Source organism: Patagioenas fasciata, chromosome 16 (genome assembly GCF_037038585.1).
Source record: "Patagioenas fasciata isolate bPatFas1 chromosome 16, bPatFas1.hap1, whole genome shotgun sequence".
NCBI lineage: Eukaryota > Metazoa > Chordata > Aves > Columbiformes > Columbidae > Patagioenas > Patagioenas fasciata.
In genome coordinates this window covers 11,416,425-11,436,143 of record NC_092535.1, presented here as the reverse complement: position 1 = coordinate 11,436,143, position 19,719 = coordinate 11,416,425, and the positions used below count along the sequence as shown (strand labels likewise).

General features: G+C 42.9%; 1 protein-coding gene across 1 annotated transcript; it reads left to right on the top strand.

The window, feature by feature from the left end:
- The first annotated feature begins 1,087 nt into the window (after positions 1-1,087).
- Positions 1,088-12,364, top strand: ZFP64 (ZFP64 zinc finger protein). Its single transcript, XM_065849813.2, has 6 exons — positions 1,088-1,247; positions 1,700-1,939; positions 3,304-3,465; positions 4,325-4,387; positions 4,975-5,226; positions 8,997-12,364. Exons 1-6 carry the CDS (start codon positions 1,193-1,195, stop codon positions 10,289-10,291), a joined length of 2,067 nt encoding a protein of 688 aa, XP_065705885.2. The 5' UTR covers positions 1,088-1,192; the 3' UTR covers positions 10,292-12,364.
- Positions 12,365-19,719: the final 7,355 nt, after the last annotated feature.

Sequence of the window (19,719 nt, the reverse complement as noted above, 5' to 3'; positions counted from 1 at the left end):
TAAAGAGCTGCAATATCAAGAGTGGTTTTCTGGCGATTCTGCTTGTACAACCAATTTGGTTTTCTGCAGAGTTATTAGTGTCATAATAGCAATAAACATGATTTTGCATGAAGACCAGTAATACGACCCAAAAGGTCAAAACTTAAGGCTAGTTTTTACTGTCTTGACTACCCTAAGATTTAAACCCAGTGTCAACCCTAAGTCTTTGCCAAACTCCCACAAGCATTGCTAGGCAAATTATAGCTCTCCTTCAAGGCCTCAGCGGGGAGCAGGGCTGAAGCACAGCAAGGTCCCGGCCCCGCTGCCCCAGCCATGGCGGGTCCACGCGGTGCCAGGCCGGAGCGGCCACCCAGTCCATGGCGAAGTCACACACGGGGCAGTTCACCTCCCACAGAACACACAGGCCTTGCCGTGCTGGGCACAGGGTTTAATGATGGTGGCTTGGCCTGTCAGGCGTGTCCTGCATGGGGCTTTCCTGTGGGCCCGTGCGGTGGCAGAAACAAGCGGAGTTTCGGCCATGCTAAAGCGAGGTGGGGGTGGCACTGCTGTCCCTAAACCAGGGTTTGTCACCCGGTGTGCCTACAAATGAGCCAAATGCAGCACACAGAGACAAGATATTATTACAAAGTCACGCAAGTCTGGGTGCTGGGATGAAGTCAACACACCATGCATTATATACAAAATCTTATTGCCACTCAGGACAGTCCTGAAGAGCCAACTGGTTACACATTCGAATATTGCATCACATAATCCTTTTAGTGTATAATGAACAATGTTCAGCAAAAGGACACTTCATCCAGCAGCCTCAAAGTATGTGCTAAAGCAAGGCTCAACTAACAGTGTGGGCTTCAGCATGGCTAAAGCTGCAAGGTCAGTGGTGTCTGTAGTTCGTGGTGTTTTGCAAGTCACTCTTTGTTATATGAGCAGACTGACCTAAAACTGAAAAGACTTGCGTATGTTTAAGCCAGCGATTTCAGACAGGATTCACTCCTGTAAGGGATGGCAACAGCAGCAGCAGGAGCGCTCGGCCCGGCGGCGGGTGAGGGCAGCCGCGGCCTCGCCGCTGCCACTGAGCATGCTCGGCTCCTCCACATCCGCCCCGCTCAGCGGCCGACAGGCGCGGGCAGAGGTTCCCCGCCGGTAATAGGTGCCGTGCGGGCGGCGGAGCCGGCCTGCGGGACTCGCTGCCGCCATGAACCCCGGCGGCGGCGCGGAGGCGGCGCCCGCCTTCCCCGGCTCCGTGCAGTGTAAGTGCCGCTGCGCGCCGGCGGGGTATGCGCGCTCCGGGGCCCACGCGGCGGTGAGCGGAGCTGAGCTGGGGCCTGGGCAGGCCCCGAAACCTGAGTAGCGCAAGAAACAGGCGGGAACGGAGCCCGGGAACCTGGCTGGGGGGGAACCCGGGAATCTGGGTGACACCGCAGGCCGGGAGGGGCGGCGGGACCCTGGGGAACTCGGTGTTCAGGGGTCGCGGCCGCTGGGCGAGGCGGGAACCCCCTCGCGGGACTCTAAGACCTTCGTGGAAATGTGCCCGGGGCCGCGGGCGGCCCGTCCTTCCCGGCAGCGCCGTGTCCGCCCCGCCGCGGGGGTCCCGCAGCCCCGGGCCCGCAGGGGCTGTCCCGCAGCGGGGTGTGTGTGTGTCGGGTTGAGCGGTTCCCCCATGGCCGTTCCCTCCCGACGAGCTGTGCTCCTGTTTCCACAGTTCCCGGCGGCACCACCGTGCTGGTGGAGCTCACCCCCGACATCCACATCTGCGGCATCTGTAAGCAGCAGTTCAACAACCTCGACGCCTTCGTTGGGCACAAGCAGAGCGGCTGCCAGCTCAGCAGCGCGGCCGCCGGGGCGGCCAGCACCGTCCAGTTTGTGTCGGAGGAGACGGTGCCGTCCACACAGGCACAAAGCGCGGCCAGGACCATCGCTTCGGAGACCCAAACCATCACAGGTATCATCACGTTGTGTCTCAGGAGCTACAAAACGCCAGTGCAAAAGTGGCAACATCACAGAGCCCTCTGCACGTATGTCCCTGTCACACTAAGCTAAAACGACACTTCTTACGTTAGTCGTCACCTACGTGCAAGCAAAAAAACCAAAGAAAAAGTGGTTTGTTGCCTTCTTGGTATGTTAACAATTACCGAATTGGCTAATTGAGATACAAGTTCACTTAGGGGATTGATGAACTCAAACACGTATAACCCACTTGTGCAAACTAATTAAAGTCGTCAATGCATATGGAAGTTAATCAAGTTACTATCCATTTTATTCTTTAGGAGTGCTCTGGATAAAAAACAGACTCTGAATTGCTGTCAGGCGCCAATCCAGGCCTTTGTATGTGAGAATGCTGCATTCCCTAACATTGCACCCACAACTAATCAGCATGAAAAATATTACACAAAATTTGTGCCTATGTGGAGGCTCAATTGAGGTCCTGATCCTGCAGACATTTAAATAAAACTGTAATTTTTTTTCCATGCATGAAGGTTTGCCCTTCTATATAAAGTTCTGTTTTGTTTTGGTCTGGAACCTTCCTAAAATCCAAATTATTTGACTTTAATTTGGATAGACAGATGAGGGTACAGAATCTGGAAGAGCAGTGAAACAGACTGAATTTGGGGCTCACTTCCAGGAATTTTTGTATTATAATCCCTCAGCTTGCTGTGAGTTTTGGATGAGTCATTTTTCTGCTTCATATTTACTCATCTTTAAAATGAGGGCAGTTATGTTCTTCTGCCCTTTGGGGCTATAGCATTTAATTGATTTAAAAGCTGCTACTTTGGCTGAGAGAGTTTCACCTGTTACTCTTTTGAGTAATAGCTGAAAACAGTGTAGCTGAAAGAGGCTAAATTTCAACAATTTAAAAAAAAAAATGTTTACCTGATTCCTGTTTGACAACATTTGCCATATAATTTGTTCGTTTTCTCCTTTGGGCTTTCAACACAGCCAGTGTTGAAAAACAAACATACCCTTATTAATGTAAGAGCTGGACAGGCATGAGAAGAAACTGAACTGAAGAAACAGGGAGCTCCAGTCAGATTGGGCTCAGAGGGAGACAAGTGGGCGTATGTAGTGTTGTACTAAGTTCAGTGGGTTCATCAGGTCTGGACAGAATTTTCAGTGACAGCAAAGGAGAGAAAAGCCTTTTTCCTTTCTTCCTCCCCCAGGTGCATAGGAATCCAGGAACAGGAATGTTGCTGGAAAAAAAAAAAAAACACAACAACAACAAAAAAAAATTGTTGAAAATAGAAAATAATTATATTTTTCTCATTGGAGAAGTTAATGTTCTCAAATGAAGCTCTTCTATGTGTTTAGTTTCTGCACCGGAGTTTGTTTTTGAGCATGGCTATCAAACATACCTGCCCAGTGAGAGCACTGAGCCTCCAACTGCTGCTATCGTCTCTACTCCACCAAAACCACGCTCGAAAAAATCCACTTCCTCACTTACACAGAAGAAACTAAACTGCTGCTATCCAGGTAAGATGTTGACTACACCTTCTTCCTTTGCATGTTAAATTGGCAGTTTCCTATAGTGGTACGTACGGTAGCTCTGTCTGTCTTAAGCAGTTAAGACACGCAGGACCTGGAAGGCAACCTGCTTACTGAGAGTGCGATGTACCATTGGTACCAGTGGTAGTTCTCTGATTGATTTGACATGTGTGAGAAATATTATACATGCCTTTTGCGTTATGTATTTTGTCTTAAATCATTCGGCATTTTTATAAGGATGGATTGAACCAGAGTATTTGGGGACCTTAATGAGTAAAAGCAAGGCAATATGCAGAAAATGTGTGCAGAGACAGCCGTGTAGATGAGTAGTCGTCTTAATGGGAGCAGAAGTCACAGTCTCTTTTCTCAAGCTTGCCTTCATTTGAAAGGCACATTTCAAATGCTGAACGTTTCATTTCTCTGCTCTAAAACTGTAACACTTTCCACTTGGACAGGATTCCTGAATGGTGAGCTGTTACCCAAGTTCCCGATTGCACTAACTTGAAGTCATCTGTGGAATTAATTAGTTTCCCTGGCATCCCCTGTGTATTGTAAAGAGCATCTCAAATCCTAGGCAGATTCCAGGGAATTTGTTTCAAAGCTTACATAAAACAGTGATGTGGAGAGTGAATTGCCTCCTGGGGAAGCGTCAGAAAACTAAAGTTCTTAGATAAGACAGTCACTGTTTTAAGTAGATGTGAGTAAACAGGATGGGTAACTTGTTCTCTGTTAATACTGAACTTTAAAGAAAATATTCTGGAAAATAAGCATAATGCCCAGAATATAGTAGTATATTTTTATTATTTTGTTAGGTTCAATTGATTGATCTTAATCTTACCGTTTTCAGGTTGCCAGTTCAAGACCTCCTATGGTATGAAGGATATGGAACGTCATCTACGAACACACACAGGTCTATATAGTTTCTTCTTTATTTGGTTGGTTTCCTTGTCTTGCCTATTCTCATACAACATAATCTATCTATAGATAAACTATGTGAAACATAATCGTATGTCTGTATGTTTTAGTATCATAGTTCTCTGTACGTAGGGAATTGCTCTTCCTGGGTTACCCATGCCCCACCATGGGCAGTACCACTCACAGCTATGAAACATGAACACTGTGCGTTGATTTAAGGCACAGTTAGATATCTGAGGTGCAGGCCATGTGTTTATCAAGGTACAGTATGGTGGTGATGCATAAACTAGTTGGCTCTTCAAATGCAACAATGATCCCAGCATCTCCCCTTAAACCGCAATTTCATAGTTGTAAAAGGAGAGAGTTCCAAAGGGTCTTCTGAATTTGTTGTACTTGTGCATGCAGCCTCTGGAACAAAGGAGAGTTCTTGGCTGCTGAAATCCACTGTCCAGCTTTTGAAAAGTAGCCCCATTTCTGTTAAGTGTTTATTCTGTGCTTTTTTTTTGCTTTTTTTTTTAATTGCAACAACATCCTTCTGGTGCAAAAATTCTTGGTGTGTTGGTGCTCTTCTGTTTGTTGCAGGAGACAAGCCCCATAAATGTGAAGTTTGTAACAAATGTTTTAGTCGTAAGGACAAGCTGAAGATGCACATGCGTTCCCACACGGGGGTGAAGCCTTACAAGTGCAAGCACTGTGACTACGCCGCTGCCGACAGCAGCAGCCTCAACAAGCACCAGCGCATTCACTCCAACGAGCGTCCTTTTAAATGCCAGATCTGTCCTTATGCAAGCCGCAACTCTAGCCAGCTAACTGTACATCTCAGATCTCACACAGGTAAGTTTGTACTAAAATTCAGATTCCGTTTTGAAGGTCATAGGGGAGATTTTTCAAGGTGTACAGGCGTCAAGGTACCAGAAAGGACCTGTTTGAAATCCCAAAAGCACCCGGGCATCCAGGTCCTGTGAATTTCTTGGGCATAGAGCTCTGCTAAAAATACCTGGAAGCAATCAGAGGCAGATCTGACTCTTGGTAGATTTTCTTCTAAATTGATTTTGAAACTGCCTATTAGATCTTCTCAAACCAGCAGCACTAGAGGATCTGATGGATTGATTGATTGATTAAGAGCATGTAGGTTCTTATCTGCGTCTCAGATCTGGTCCACTATATCAGAAACGCTGAAATTGCTTTATCATTGAACTAGTTATATCAGTGCAAAGCTCAACTGCATAGTTTAGTTTTTCTTGCATCAGTAAATTAGAAAGTAATTAGCAATTTAAGTTACATCTTTCTTTGACCTTTCTTTGTGGTATCTTCCATGTGCAGACTGATGGGCATGAACACTAGTATGAGCAGCAGGAACTATATTTTTGCTATCTGAATAGAAAGTTTTAGCCTCCAGGCTTATAAACATTGTCTCATTTTATATTTGCAGTATTTACATATGTTTAATTTTAATCCAATTTCTCTTTGATAGTTTGTTCCTAGAAGTGCTTCACTGTAAAGATACCGCTGTCTTTGTACAGTTGTCTTCATATATTGTTTTCCACCTAATCCAGGGTACTGGATTAGTTTCTGTGTTGCATTTTATACATTTGATTAGTTCTGTGAATTTTAGCTGCAAGGTGGTTATGGTTCAGTGGTTACTAGATTAGCTTTGGACCTATCCTACATCTAATTTTGAATTCAAGTACTAAACAACATTAGATCAGATGTGTGCAAGATGGGATTTATTTTGAGTAGATAAAAGAAATAAATCCCTTGTGCATTGTGAAGCAGGGGAGGGTTAACCCAATCTGTCTCTAACAGAAAAGAATCTTTTCTACTTCACAGGTCTGCTGTGGTGGAACAGGCAGGGCCGTCAGGCAGTTGGTTTACAAGTTTCTCTCTTTATTGCTATGTAAGATGATGTGATGGTCAGTCAAAATAGTATGGGTTGTTGTGAGAAGTTATCTGTTAGTAAACAACACTAGTCAGAGAATATGATATTGCATTTTCCTCATGTCATTTAAGAGTCTGCATAGTTGTGCAGTTATTCCTGTGGGCAGGAATGCTCTGAATTTGGCTGTGGAGAACCTATGAGTGATCATGGTTCTCTTGTATTTCCAGTAGAGAGAGATTTTTGTGGCATTAAATAGAGCAGTAGTTGGAAAGGGGTTGTAAACTACTTTATCTCCTTTTGGCTGATCAATCTATTGTATCTTATGCTGAAATGCAAGTCTTTGGTTTTGTTGTCTGTTCCATTTCTCCAAAATAAATCCTCTTTAGTAAAAGGACTTTTTTAATTTGCTGAAAGAAGGCACAAGAATTTTGAAAGTAATAATTTCATCCTCGTTAGGTAACAAAGCTGTTATACATACAGCCAATTTTAGTGGAAAAGTAAGACTGGTATGTAGAATATATTGCTTACTGGAATTAAATAAGTCATTCTCTAGAAGGTGAGTGTAGTCTGCATTGCTCAGAGTGAGATCGTCTACCTAGCATTACTTGGGGAACTAGTCATCTAAAGATCAGTTTCCTGTTAGTCTGAGTAAAACTACTCTTACAATTAATAATTCCAGGATTAGACACTGTTTTTTAAAAGCTATATGCTGTCAGTGTCAATGATGTAAGGACAGAAATGTAAAGAAATATAAGTAATAACCCACCGTCTAAATAAATGGAACCAACATACTTTGCTATATTTACTAAATTACTAATTCTTTTTCATACATCGTGTTACCCTGTATGTGAAAATTAAGTCATTGAAACACGTCCTGCGCCTTCATCAGCAAAGCGGATAAAAATTCAGTAGCTGAGTGTGCAGCTGAGACTGTAAAATGAACTAGATGAACAAACAGCGCATCTCCATTAATAAAATCTGTTTAATATAGATAATACACCATGTATCTCAATTATTAAACAGATACTTGGATTAGCACAGTAGGCCACAGCTTGATTTGAAAAATATGCAGCTAAACCTATGACATATGTAGCTGGATAAGCAAGTTATGCAAAATCATACAGTTATCACAAACTCTGTAAAATATTAACTTATAAAATAAATCAGCCATTTACAGTTTGATTATTAAAGAAGATAAATGCTTGCTAAGCTGAGTACACTCTCCTCCTTCCCCCACCAAGGGTGTCTTGGAACCTAATAACACGATTCTTCCACTTTTTCAAAGTAATGCCTACCTAAAGACTTCACTTTTTCCTTTAGTCTAAATAAGTGGTTCTCTAAACTACCTGAGCGTGAACGGTTATTTAGTTGGGTTGATAGGTTTGCTTTGGATTTGTTTCTAATGATTTCAGAATGGAGTCATTGGTCTTTACCTTGGAATTGATTATGGGCTAAGCAGAACTACAGCTTCATTTGATCACGTGTGTTGTGACATATAAAGAAAATGCAAAATAGTCGTTTAGATCCAGATCAAGTGGTTATTTGTGTAGGCGGTCTGACAAAACCAGGCTTACAGAGATCTTGCAGATGAGCGTGTTTATTTTTTGTGCTATATCAGTTAAGAATGTGACCTAACTTTCAACTACTATTGTAGGCTTTCTGGAACAGCATTGCCCTCAAAAAACAAAACAACAGCAAAAAAAATCAACCACCACTACTTATGAATATTTTATGTACCTGATAGCATGAATGCAAACTGATAGTGCATGAATACAGGCTGATATTAAATTTTCTTGAAGTAATCTGTACAACATTATTAGGTGTGATACATGGTGCAAATATCTCTTTCTTGGTTGCTGTAATGCCGGAAAAACAAAAGCTTAGTGTTACTTGTCCATGTAGGCGCATTTCCCCAGGGTCCCACACTTGCATGTTTCATTAGTCTCACATTTTCAAGTTGCGTTTGTGTAGCTGTGATCCCTCTTTTTTTTTCCAATTGTAGTAACGCTGTTGTGCAGCCACCTGCTGCTGACCCATGTGTGGGCTTTTGTCGCTACATCTCCCTGTGTTCTGGACAAGAGTTTCCCCTGCCTTCCTGTGCCAGCAACAGTATTTGGGCTGCACCACATGAACCAGGCCAAAAAAAAGGAATCAGTTTTTCTAGTTGGCTGATCTAACTCAGCTATATGGTTGAGCAGTAAAGCTGGTGCCTGTTAAGCATCCATTTCTGCAGTCGCCTGCCATTTACCTGGCTTAAAGTGACCCTACGAGCCTCCCTGTAAATCTGGTAGTATAAACATGGATGTGTTTATGTTGTTTTCTTAGTCTTCAAAAATACAGCAGCTGTGGAAGTTAGTGTTTATTAATTCTAAACATTAGTTGAGATGCACTGTTGCTAAAGAGGGACAAATGAAAAACTTTAGTAGCTTCTCTGGAGCACACTGAACAGTTTTACCCATGAAATGAACTAAAAACGGAGAATATCTAAGATTCAGACATGAAAAGGCAACAGATGTGGGCAGGCATGCGTGTGGAGAGTTTGTAGACAAATATATCAGACCAGTTGATAAATACCATGCTATTAAAATTCTCTACACCTTGAAAATATGTTGGGAGTTTCCAGGTATATAGAACACATCAGCTGTACGTAATTCATTATAACATTGGTCTCTCCAATAGATCTTAGTGTCTCATCTCTCATTTGAACTGTGTTTTTTGTCGTCAGGAGATGCTCCTTTCCAATGTCAGACGTGTCCTGCTAAATTTAAAATCAACTCGGACTTGAAGAGGCACATGCGTGTGCATTCTGGTGAGAAGCCTTACAAATGTGAGTTCTGTGAGGTCCGGTGTGCCATGAAAGGAAACTTGAAATCACACATTCGTATCAAGCACAGCATGGAAAATACTCTCAAGTGTCCAGAGTGTGAATTTCAGTGTGGAAACAAAACGAGCCTTCGGCACCACATAAGAACTCACCAGCCGGAACAACCAGTGAAGTGCTCAGAGTGCAACTACTCCTGCTCCAGCAAGGCAGCTCTGAAAGTGCACGAGCGAATTCACTGCAAAGATCGTCCTTTTAAATGTGAATTCTGCAGCTTTGATACCAAGCAGCGGAGCAACCTGACAACCCACGTGAGGAAAGCTCATGGTGACAAAGTCAAGACCAAGAAGCAAACAGCGGAGAAGGAAGGAGATAGGCCCAAGCAAGGTGGCTCCAGGCAAGTTGCCAAACTGGATGCCAAGAAAGCATTTAAGTGTGACCTGTGTGATGCCTCCTTTGTCCGAGAAGATTCTCTTAGGAGCCATAAGAAGCAGCACAGTATGTATAATGGCTCTAAAAATAATGAACTGGCTGTTCTGCAGCTCCAGATGGATCCCAGTCGGCAGGCCAGCGCCCCAATTACTGTCAGTCACCTCCAGGTCCCACTGCAGGCTGCTCAGGTTTCTCCATACAACGAGGGAAGGGTCAAGATCATCGTGGGTCACCAGGTCCCCCAGACTAACAGCATCGTTCAGGCTGCCTCAGTCAATGTCATGCCTCCTACGCTCGTCACCCAGAATCAGGAAGATCTCTCAGCCAACAGCCGCTTGCAGCTGCTGGGCCAGGTCAGTTTGTTGGCACCACCTCCAGCTCCCATGGCCCAGAGCGAAGCGGGGCCTGTGGCACAGCCAGCGGTTCTTCTCACAACCCACGACCAGAGCGATGGAAGCGCTTTGCATCCGACTCTGATTCCTGCTGCTCCTGTCAGCAGCCATGAGGCTTCGGCAAACCCAGCTTTCATCACCAGCTCTGCCATCAGCTGCTCTGATTTAGAAGGCCTTAATGCTTTGATACAAGAAGGAGCAACGGAAGTGACTGTGGTTAGTGATGGAGGTCAGAGTATAACAGTGTCCACTTCAGCTCCGCCTCCTATATTTTCTTCATCCTCTCACACGGAAGCCCCTAAGCAGACCTATTCTATCATTCAAAGTGGAGCCCATACGGCTTTGCTGTGTCCAGCAGACTCCATACCAGATTAGTCGCAAAGTGCTGTTGCTAAATAAATTTCAGTCTCGGAGGCAGTGCTGAGTTCAGCAGAAATGCACAGGACATACGTGAATGCAGGATTTGTCCTACAAAGCCAAATACCTTCCACTTACACGTTTTACTTGTCTGTACATGGAAACCTATATCTTGTATGTGAAAAAGAAGATGTGTATATTTATGTGCCTCTATTTAAATCAGAGGCTGTGCTCTTTGTAAAATCAGACCATTGAAGCAGCTGTTGACAATTTCACCAGGCAATAAGCTTCCCAGAACATGATTCTTGTATTGTGCTGGCTAAAATAAGGAAGACTCACACAAAAAGGTAATAGTCCAGGCCATTCTGCAGTATATTTTGAAGTGCAGTCTGTTTCAGTTATGTGCTATGTATGCATTAACTGCACCTCGCTGATGATCTGTAAGAAACGTCTACTATGGGTCTAATGCAGTCCTAGTAAAGTGTAAGGAGGTTGTTCCTTGATATCTGTAGAAATTTCCGTCACCTGGCACTTAATCTGCATGTGCTTATGCAGAAGACCAGGTGATCGTTTTTAGAGAACAAAAGAATTTTGTTGATCAGGAATAACTAACTTTGTTAGCAAGAAAACGATTACAAATCATAGATACGGCACAGTGATCTTTGTCAAATACACCTGTGTTTTAAAAAAACAACAGCAAATATATTTTTGACAAATGCCACTTGAGTTTTGTTTTTATTTTGATGCTGCCTGCTTGTGGTTTCATGGGTGGTAAAGTGTATTACGTTTTGTCTCTGTCCTTTTCAAGTTAAACAGGAAAAGGGAAGAGATTGAACTAATTCCATTTAAAACAAACAAACAAAGCGATTCTAATCCAAGGTCTGAAACTCTCATGTAAATTCAGATTGGATCACAAGGAGATGGAAATATGCATCATATAATGGTAAATTACTATCATGGCTTAATTCTGGGCTGTATTTTGAACTATGCAATATTACAGTCTTATCTGGTAAGCATTCTTGTAGTGGTAGCTAATAATATCCTCACTACCAGACTCCCTAGTTAAAGAACAGAGTCTCGGCTTGGGAAAACAGCTCCTTAGGGGCCTGGGTCTGCGACAATCGGAGATGGTTTCACAGCCAGACAGCATCCCAAGGACAATTGTTAACATACATGAAGACTGAAAAGCGACATCAAAACCACCTCTGAGAGAACCTCTTGGGGAATAAAAGTCAAGTTAAATTTCACAGTATTTGCTAGTGGGAGGCAGTGAATGATTGCTTTATGTGCTAGAAATATGCTTGGAAAACTTGGATATAATAAGGGCCTCTTTCTGAATAGGGCTCGTGTTTGAAATTTTTAGCGGGTACAGATTGCATTTTGTGTATGTGGGGGGGCTCCTGCTCCTTCCCCTGGGTGTTCGTGCTCTATATGGTGTAAGACTTCCTGCTTTACAACAGCGAGTAGGAAAATGCAATCATCATTCAGACTGATGCAGGTTGTTCTTGAAAACGCGACCTTTGTATTTGTTGAATGCTCCAGTATCGTTGTCTTCATTATTTATGGGAAATAGTGGTTTTGAAGTTCCATATCTCTTTTTCCTTCCTAATCCTTGATTCTAAATTAATATTCTTTTGAAACAAAAAACCCTTGTAGATAATCTTGGGTTTAAAATCTGGGGTTTGATTTGAACTGTCTGGCCGCATGTCTGATACTTGTAGATATCAGAAAACACCGCGCTACAGTTAGAGGCAGAAACTTCATAAATGCTTAATTAAAAAGGCATTATTAAAGATTTATTTCCTAGCCCCATGCTGAATTGAAATAAGAAGCAAAACTTTGCAGATCACTGACAGTTGTATTTCAGGGTTTATTTTTTCCTACACTTGTTCTCCAACTTTTCCAGTGATACAGGTTTGTCACCTGTTAATTGTCTCTACCCTATAGAAAGGTGATTTAAGGAGCTGACAAGACCCAGTTCCAAGTCACTGAGCACACCTGTTTTTTTATATATATACATTAGAAGTAGACAGGAGATTTTTATTACATTAGATCACTGCAGAACATTCATTGAGAACAATAAATTAAAGCCTAGATACAGCCTTGCTGTTTCGTGGCTTTCCAGTCATGTTTCACTGTTGTACCTATAGCACAGACCCAACCTTTACATTTCAGCTGCATCGAGGCTGCTGGTGAAGTACTTGGAAGAGAAAAGGCATCGCAGGTAAGTGTGTGAGGCCTTTGGACAGGAGCAACCAGCCCATCGGGAATCTCAGTTGTAACAGCAGTTGTTATATATTTTCCCTTTATTGTAAGACAAAAGAATCTAAAACAATTTGTCCTCTCATATTTGGCTTTGTTGCCAGTACGTCTGTCTGTCTCTGCTCGCTCGCACACCGTGTTCCCAGGATTTCCTGCTGCTTGATTTTATGGAGCCTGGTGATCTCAAGGATAATTATGTTTGAATTTCTACAAGCCCCTGGAGTACAGAGTTTAAGTCGCCCAACTGAGGAGTTTGCATGTCAGGAGTCAATTAAAAAGTAATGTTACGTTTCATATACTCGTTGGCATAAATGAACTCACGAGCGTGAAGTATTTGGTGTCCTCTATAGATGGTGCTAGAGATCCAGATAACTTTACAGTGGAGCCGGTTCTGCTTTTATGATGTTTCCTGTTTCATAGTTCCCTGCTTTTCTTTCCCAGATAAACACATTGCAAAAGCCACTTTTATAAGAAGTTACAGAATGCCTAACTCTGAAGATCTTATTTTAAGACAAAAAGTAACAAATAATTGAGAAAAATGTTCGAAGTTTTATACTGTTATCAAATGCAGATTTATGGCCAGAACATAATCTCACAACTGATGTTAAACTGATCGCTTTTTACTCTTTGTTAATTAATTTTAATCTGTACTTAGTTTGCAGCTTCAGAATTGTAGTGAACTACACGGATGATACAAAATGAGAGGTTCTGACAAAGCTGATGGTTTGAATTGCAATTGATGTGTGTTTGCACTTGGCCAAGAGCTGCACCCAGGGGATGCGCCACCGCATCCAGGAATCTTGTGTTCAATCTAATGTCACACTTAACGTTACACAGCTCTGTTATCTGCATTTCAGTTTCACAAAAAGGCGTGTTTACCTTCTAAAATAGGAAACCAGTAGATTTGTCATATTGTAAAGATCAACCTTCCTTCTGGTCATATGTGTGCCTCTAAGATAAACAGGAAAGATAACAAAATGGTGTGAATGAATAGACAAAGCCTAGTGCTGCTTCTTCAGCATTGTTTAGCTGATTGCATTATTTTAAGTGAACAATCTAGAGACTTCTTTCCTCTACCATAAAAAAAAAAAGGCAGCTGATAACTAAAACTAACATGGGGGTGATTTTTTTTTATGTATTTTTAATTTTTTTTCAATTTTCCATTCCAATATTTTATTTCTGTTTATGACAGCAATGGTCTTCGTGTTTTAGAACTGGCAGAAGCAGATTGTTTTAATCTCTGATGCTCGTTTAATACATTCTTCATGTTATCAACAGACCTATCCCTTGAGAGCGCAGTAATTCAGAACAAGTGTTTCTTGGAGAGCTTACTTGCTTTCGAGCACATGGTAAATAAATCCTATACCTTCCTAGAGCTCTGCCGTAGCCTCGGAGCCCTGTAGCAAGTTGTCCTTTTCCATAAGAAAACATTTGGCTGGATTTTGTTCCTTCCTGGGGATCTCCAAGCCTGAGAGGTGAGCACTGATTTCCCCAGAGCAAACCTGGCTGCCCACGCTGCTGCTGCCACTCCAGCTCCCTTCGCATCAAATGGGTGATGTTTGCACCACGTTGGCTTTAACTTGCTGTAGGAGGAAAGTGTAAAACGACATAGTCCCCGGTTAGCTTCCTTCAGCACACTCGCTGCGGGTTTTGCTCTCTGCACAGGCTCGTAATTTTTACACAATTCGCTTGTGGAGTCCCGTGTGCAAGTTAGAGTGCGTTACAGTCCTCCCTCCTGCCAATATGAATCTGTGACTGCTTAAAGAAATCAGGTTAAACAGAGCAGGAGCATTAGCCAGGACACTCAGCAAGCAGTGATGCATACACTATATGCATTTCACATGAAGTAACCCCCTGCTCTTTTGTCCTTCCCAACCTTTGGATTTTGTTGTAGCTACTCCATGACCCTGCTGTTTAAAACCAGACCCAAGTGTCACATGAGAAGAGGCTTTTCCTCTGCAGGGCCTGCTGTCATGAGCTTTTCCCTCTTGCTTTTGTGAGGTAGAAACACGCAGTGGGAGAAATAAAAAGGCAGAATCCAAAACAAATTTGTCTTCAACACCTTTGTTTGTGTTTTGGGGTGGCAGGTACCAGTGTGAGCTCCTGCACATGTCCCCAGCAAGACAGGCTTGAGTTTGAACAATAAACCAGCAGCACTCTGGATTAAGCCCTCTATCAGTGCTGCTGGTATCTTTTGTGTGGTTTTGATAAACACTTGAACTGTCATTTGCATCAAAATGGCAGATTCCTGCTCCAAACCAGCGTGGATTTGTCCTGTGCACGGGGCGGTTCCTGCATGTGCAGACGCACGCAGAGCGCTCCTGGATGAGAGTGCGATCAAACCCTCCTGTGAGATGAGACCTAAAAGCGGCAGAACTTGGCCCAAAACAAGCTCCTCTGGGATGTGGGGGAAATCCAAACTTCAATTGAATACACGTGGGGTTCGCAATTAAAAAATTACAATCAGAATGTTTCACAATCATTTTGGCAGGGCTGTTTATTGCTATTGTGATCTGCCTGCGCTGGAAAGTACCTTCTGTTGTGGGGTTCTAAATTGTTCTTTGAAAAACGTTAGAAGCGTGCCAAGGCATTTTTCTCTAGGTTACAAACAACTGGGAAAAGGCTTCTTTTTTAGATAGATTTTGTACTTCTGATTCTTCATTTATTTATTTGTGTTTACAGTCGAAATATAGTCAGTCATCCTTTTTGCTGTGTGGTGCTCCATAAAAATATTTGCTGTGTCCTCAATGGAAAGGCTTCTATCCTATAATTTCAGGAATATTGACTGGATACTCTAATGGCCTTTTACATCTCTAGTTGGAAAATATTTAGCCTTGTTATTTAAATTTTAAGAAGAGAAACCAATATTGTTGAGAGAAACTGATGTCTCCTGTCACTTATCCCCATGACCTTTCATAAGGTGATAAAGGTTTCTATAGTGACTTGAGGAAATAATGTCTCAGGTATCATTGTGAATTAAATGTCTGTCGCAGGAAGAGCTTTCTTTTCTCTCTCAGGTATCCATTTCTGCCTTTGTCTTTATTCCAGTTGCTAGACATGGAGAAGGACTCAAAAAACACATGGTATTTGGTTACATGGCTGTCTTTCATCTTTTAGAGACTTCACCATGTTGTGGGGAAGTAAAGAAGTCCACGACAAAGAAAAGTTAGGCTTTTTTAATGCTATGTACCATTAGAATAACAACTAACGTGTATGTCCAGAGTCTGCTGCTGTGATGCCACTGAATTCTGGGACCTGTGTTATCAGAGAATCCATTCCGTAAGTTTCAGGAGTTGGGTTTGTATCTATAAGAAACATGAATTATGTATTATTACAGATACAAGGTGTTGTGGGCATTGCTGTAAGTTCCCGGTTTCAGAGATCGTGTAAACTTGCATTTAATGTCTGAAGGCAAAAGCTGTCTTGGTTAATGATGAGTGAGTGGATTTTGTAGGTAAAAGCTGAACATGATCTTGGAAATAATTATCTGGGGACCTGCAGGGTTTTTTGCTTTTTTTAAGGATACAAGGATGCATTTTTGCCTTCTTGTCCTCCTAGAAACAACGTTATGCCATCAACATGTCAATTTATCGAGCCTGATGCGATAAACACCTAAAAGAAAGCCTGGAGAAACCTCCAACTTGAGTTGCTGAGCATTGGTATTGCTCAATATGCAGGAGAGCTGTTAGAATCTTGGTCCTATCTGCATAGGCAGCATTTGGAAATGAAGGTTGGCCCTACATAGCAGACTTTTGCCATGTATCTCTGTTGGTCAGAGTGGTTCAGACAAATTGCTAATATTTTCCTTTCCATCACCAAGGGGAAGCAGCTCAGGACTGGGCAGCCCTGGGCCGGGCTGGAGAAGGTGACGTGCAGATCAGAAGTAAATTGTGAGGATGAGGATAACTTGGATACCTCAGTGCTGAACGGGATACAAACACCTCTGTAGATACTGGAAACAGTAACACCTCCTGATGGCCTAAAGGAAAATTTGAAAGAGCAGGAATGCATTAAGCTAAACCACATCATGCATAGCAGTCTTAATTAATAGATTACAGTTCTTTGTGAAACATGCTTTTTTTATTGTAATAAAGCAAAGGGACTGGAAATGGTGACAGAGCTGTAGAAAAACAACAATGTAAAATGCCATGTTGAAGTTGTAAAGCTAAAGAAGTGATAAAAATGTACTTTGTTAAATTTTTACAAGACTGATATAAGGCTTATCTTAAATAGTAGCACTTTCCCTCATTCTCTGGGCATATTGGATCAGTCTATTTCTGTAAGTACATACAGTTGTTGGGGGGGTTATAAAAAAGTTGCCCATCCTTGGTGTCTTAGTCCCCGTTAAAAATTTCAGAATTTACCTAAACAATGTTAAATTTTGCTTTTGTTGTAAAATTGTGTTAGATCAGCCATTGATATAATTTTAATTGGATGGGGATGTTCATGATTTTTTTCTTAAAAAAAAAAAGCCTGCCAGCAAAATTGCTTTTTGGTGATGACTTTGCTTGAAAAGTGCTCTGCAGGGGCCCATTCTCAATTGATTATCTTTCACAGCTAATAGCTTCAAAGGCTATTTGGTGCACAGTCCAGTTTTACATTTAAATGTAAATCCTGATAGCCTTGACAGACTGATGATCAGAAAAAAAGGGAGATAAAAACAGTAAAATAAATGTACAGCTGGTATAACTTTCACCAGCTCCTCCAGGGGCAATTGTAGTACAATTTAAATGGTTACAGCTTGACAAAGCTCTTTAGAGTGGAGGGTGAGTGAAAACTTTCCTGAAAAGATCCAGCATTAATAAGTTGCTAAATAGCGTGTCAGCCTTAAGAGTTCAGTACAGTGTCAACGGCTCCCGTTTGTGCTTCCTTTGGATTCAGGAGTAAAGTGCAAAGCACTGAAGCCACCTGGGGAAAGCTGGACTTTGCTGAAGCTCCAGCAGAGGAGTTCTCTGGAAAACCAAGTTCACATTTGCAGCTAAATCCTCTTTTGCGGGTTGGGTGGTGGCATCAGTGTGAGAAGACACATTGGTCGGACACGGGTTTCCCGGGCTGTGGGAGAGGAACCGCGGCTGTCGCTGGGACCGGCCGGTTCTGCCTCTCGGGCACGGGAGCTGCTGGGTCTCCTCAGGGAAGGTGCAGTCTGGGTTTTCACGGAGCTCATGAGGATCGCCAAAGTGGCATGAAGATAAAGCTAACGAAGGTGGCAGAAGTTTGGTTCCCCAGCAACACTCCAGCTGCCCCATCGCTTTTGTGAGCTGGCTGGGATTTTGCCGTGGGGAGGAGATACAGGCTTCAATTTATGGCTCGTCTTGGAAACAGATGAGGCAACAAACGGACATTGAGGACTGCGTATTCTGGGCTCCTTCAGCAATGATGTGCTTGTCATCTCTGCTGTAGAATGAGTTGCAGCAGCCTGGAGGACCCAGTAGAGGTAGCCCATGTTCTTTCCCATTGCTGTTTTTCCTCTTTCACCCTTTTGCTGAGCTTTATCCTTTCCTTAGGATCAGATCACAGTTAGTGTCTTTGTTGGCTTCATTGCCTGAACTGTTCAGGACTCTCCCAGTCACTTGCCATTATATGTTCACATACCAGCCACACCACACTGAGAGCAAAAATCACTCGCTGAGAACAGAGCAAGCGGTTGATGCTGTCCTGTTGGCAGGAACCCTGGGGAAAAGCTCTTCACCACAGAGAACTACTGAAATAAAACCTTGTCCAAAAGTAACTCACGTTTCTTACTTTGTTAACGTCTTATTTAATTTCTAACGACTCCTTGCATAGCAAGAATTGAGTGTGGTTTTGAGCTGTTTGATTGAGTGAGTCCTTGACCAGCGGAACTGCCGGCAGGGTCGCAGATGCAACTGCTGCTCTGGCCGCATTAGCCAACCTCACTATCTGCTCCCATGAAGTGCTCTGAAACCGTGCTCGTTCAGTAGCGCTACCTCTCTGTCTCACGCAAAATTTTGTCGCAGGGCAGCTGTAATCTCAGGGTGTGATCTCAAACTGACCACTGCTAAGCGTCAATGGGAGAGCTGCTGGTCCCCGTGCTGTGCTTCCACAGCCTATGGGAGCAAAGGTGGACAAGGAATTCCTCATCCCCAAAACATCTCAACAACTACAGGTAAGTGGCTTTTTCTTGGGTTTTTTTAGTTGCCCTGGAAACTGAGCCACAGACACTGCTTGTTTTTCTCTGCGTAGTCCTTAAGTGTCCAAACACTCAAGAATACCAGTTAGCTACTGTCCAGCATTTTCTAGACTTTCAAAGGGAGGAAGAATAAGGGACAAAAAGAGAAAATGGTCAGCATAGAAGCCATTGAGAATCAGGAGACCAAGGAAGGAAAGTCTGTCTGTCTAAAAGGCAAATAGGAGGGTAAAGAATTAGGGACACCTGGTGATGAAGAGACAGTAGGAAAGGTGCCTGTGCTGAGCAAGGGCCACTGCAAGCAACTGGCACGCTCCAAAAACCACCCCTTGTCCTCTGCTTGATTTTTCATATCGGTTTCTGAAATCATCTACATAAGGTCTATGAACTCAAGGTGCTTTGCAGTAGTGCAGCCACAGGAACACCTGGCACAGCTCACCTGTGTGCAGCAGCGAAACCAACAGCCGGGTGGGAACTGGACCTTACTGGTGTCTCCAGCCTAATGATGGAGCTCTTTATCAGCCTCTGGGCACTGAGCTACAGCCAAAATGGTTTGGGTAGGGAAGGTGAGGGGGACAGACCTTGCACCTCCCTTGCAATAGCCAGGCCTTTGCAGGAAGAGAATACTTTTGTTTAAATTAGGTTTAAATTCCACTCCAATGGCACAATATTCCTGTGTAATAGTGTAAAGGTCATCTAAGCCTGTCTTTTTCTTTTTTAATCTTCTTTCTTTTTTCTTAAAAAAAAAAAAAAACACACAGAAAACAACACAACCAAAACAACAACAAAATATCTACAGCTCTATAGATCCTCTGCAATTAATCCCGAACTCCCTTAGGATTGCTGACTAGCATGTTGACCATAATAAAATGATATCAAACTGGGGCAAAAGCCCACCTGCCTTTTATTCATCCTTCAGTCCTACAGGGCAGGACTGTGAATTAGCAATGGTGCGCCCCCCACCCTGTGAAATCATATCCTGCTTCCAATATAAAATTACAAAATGTGCATAAAACATGTTTAACAAAAACTGACTGAC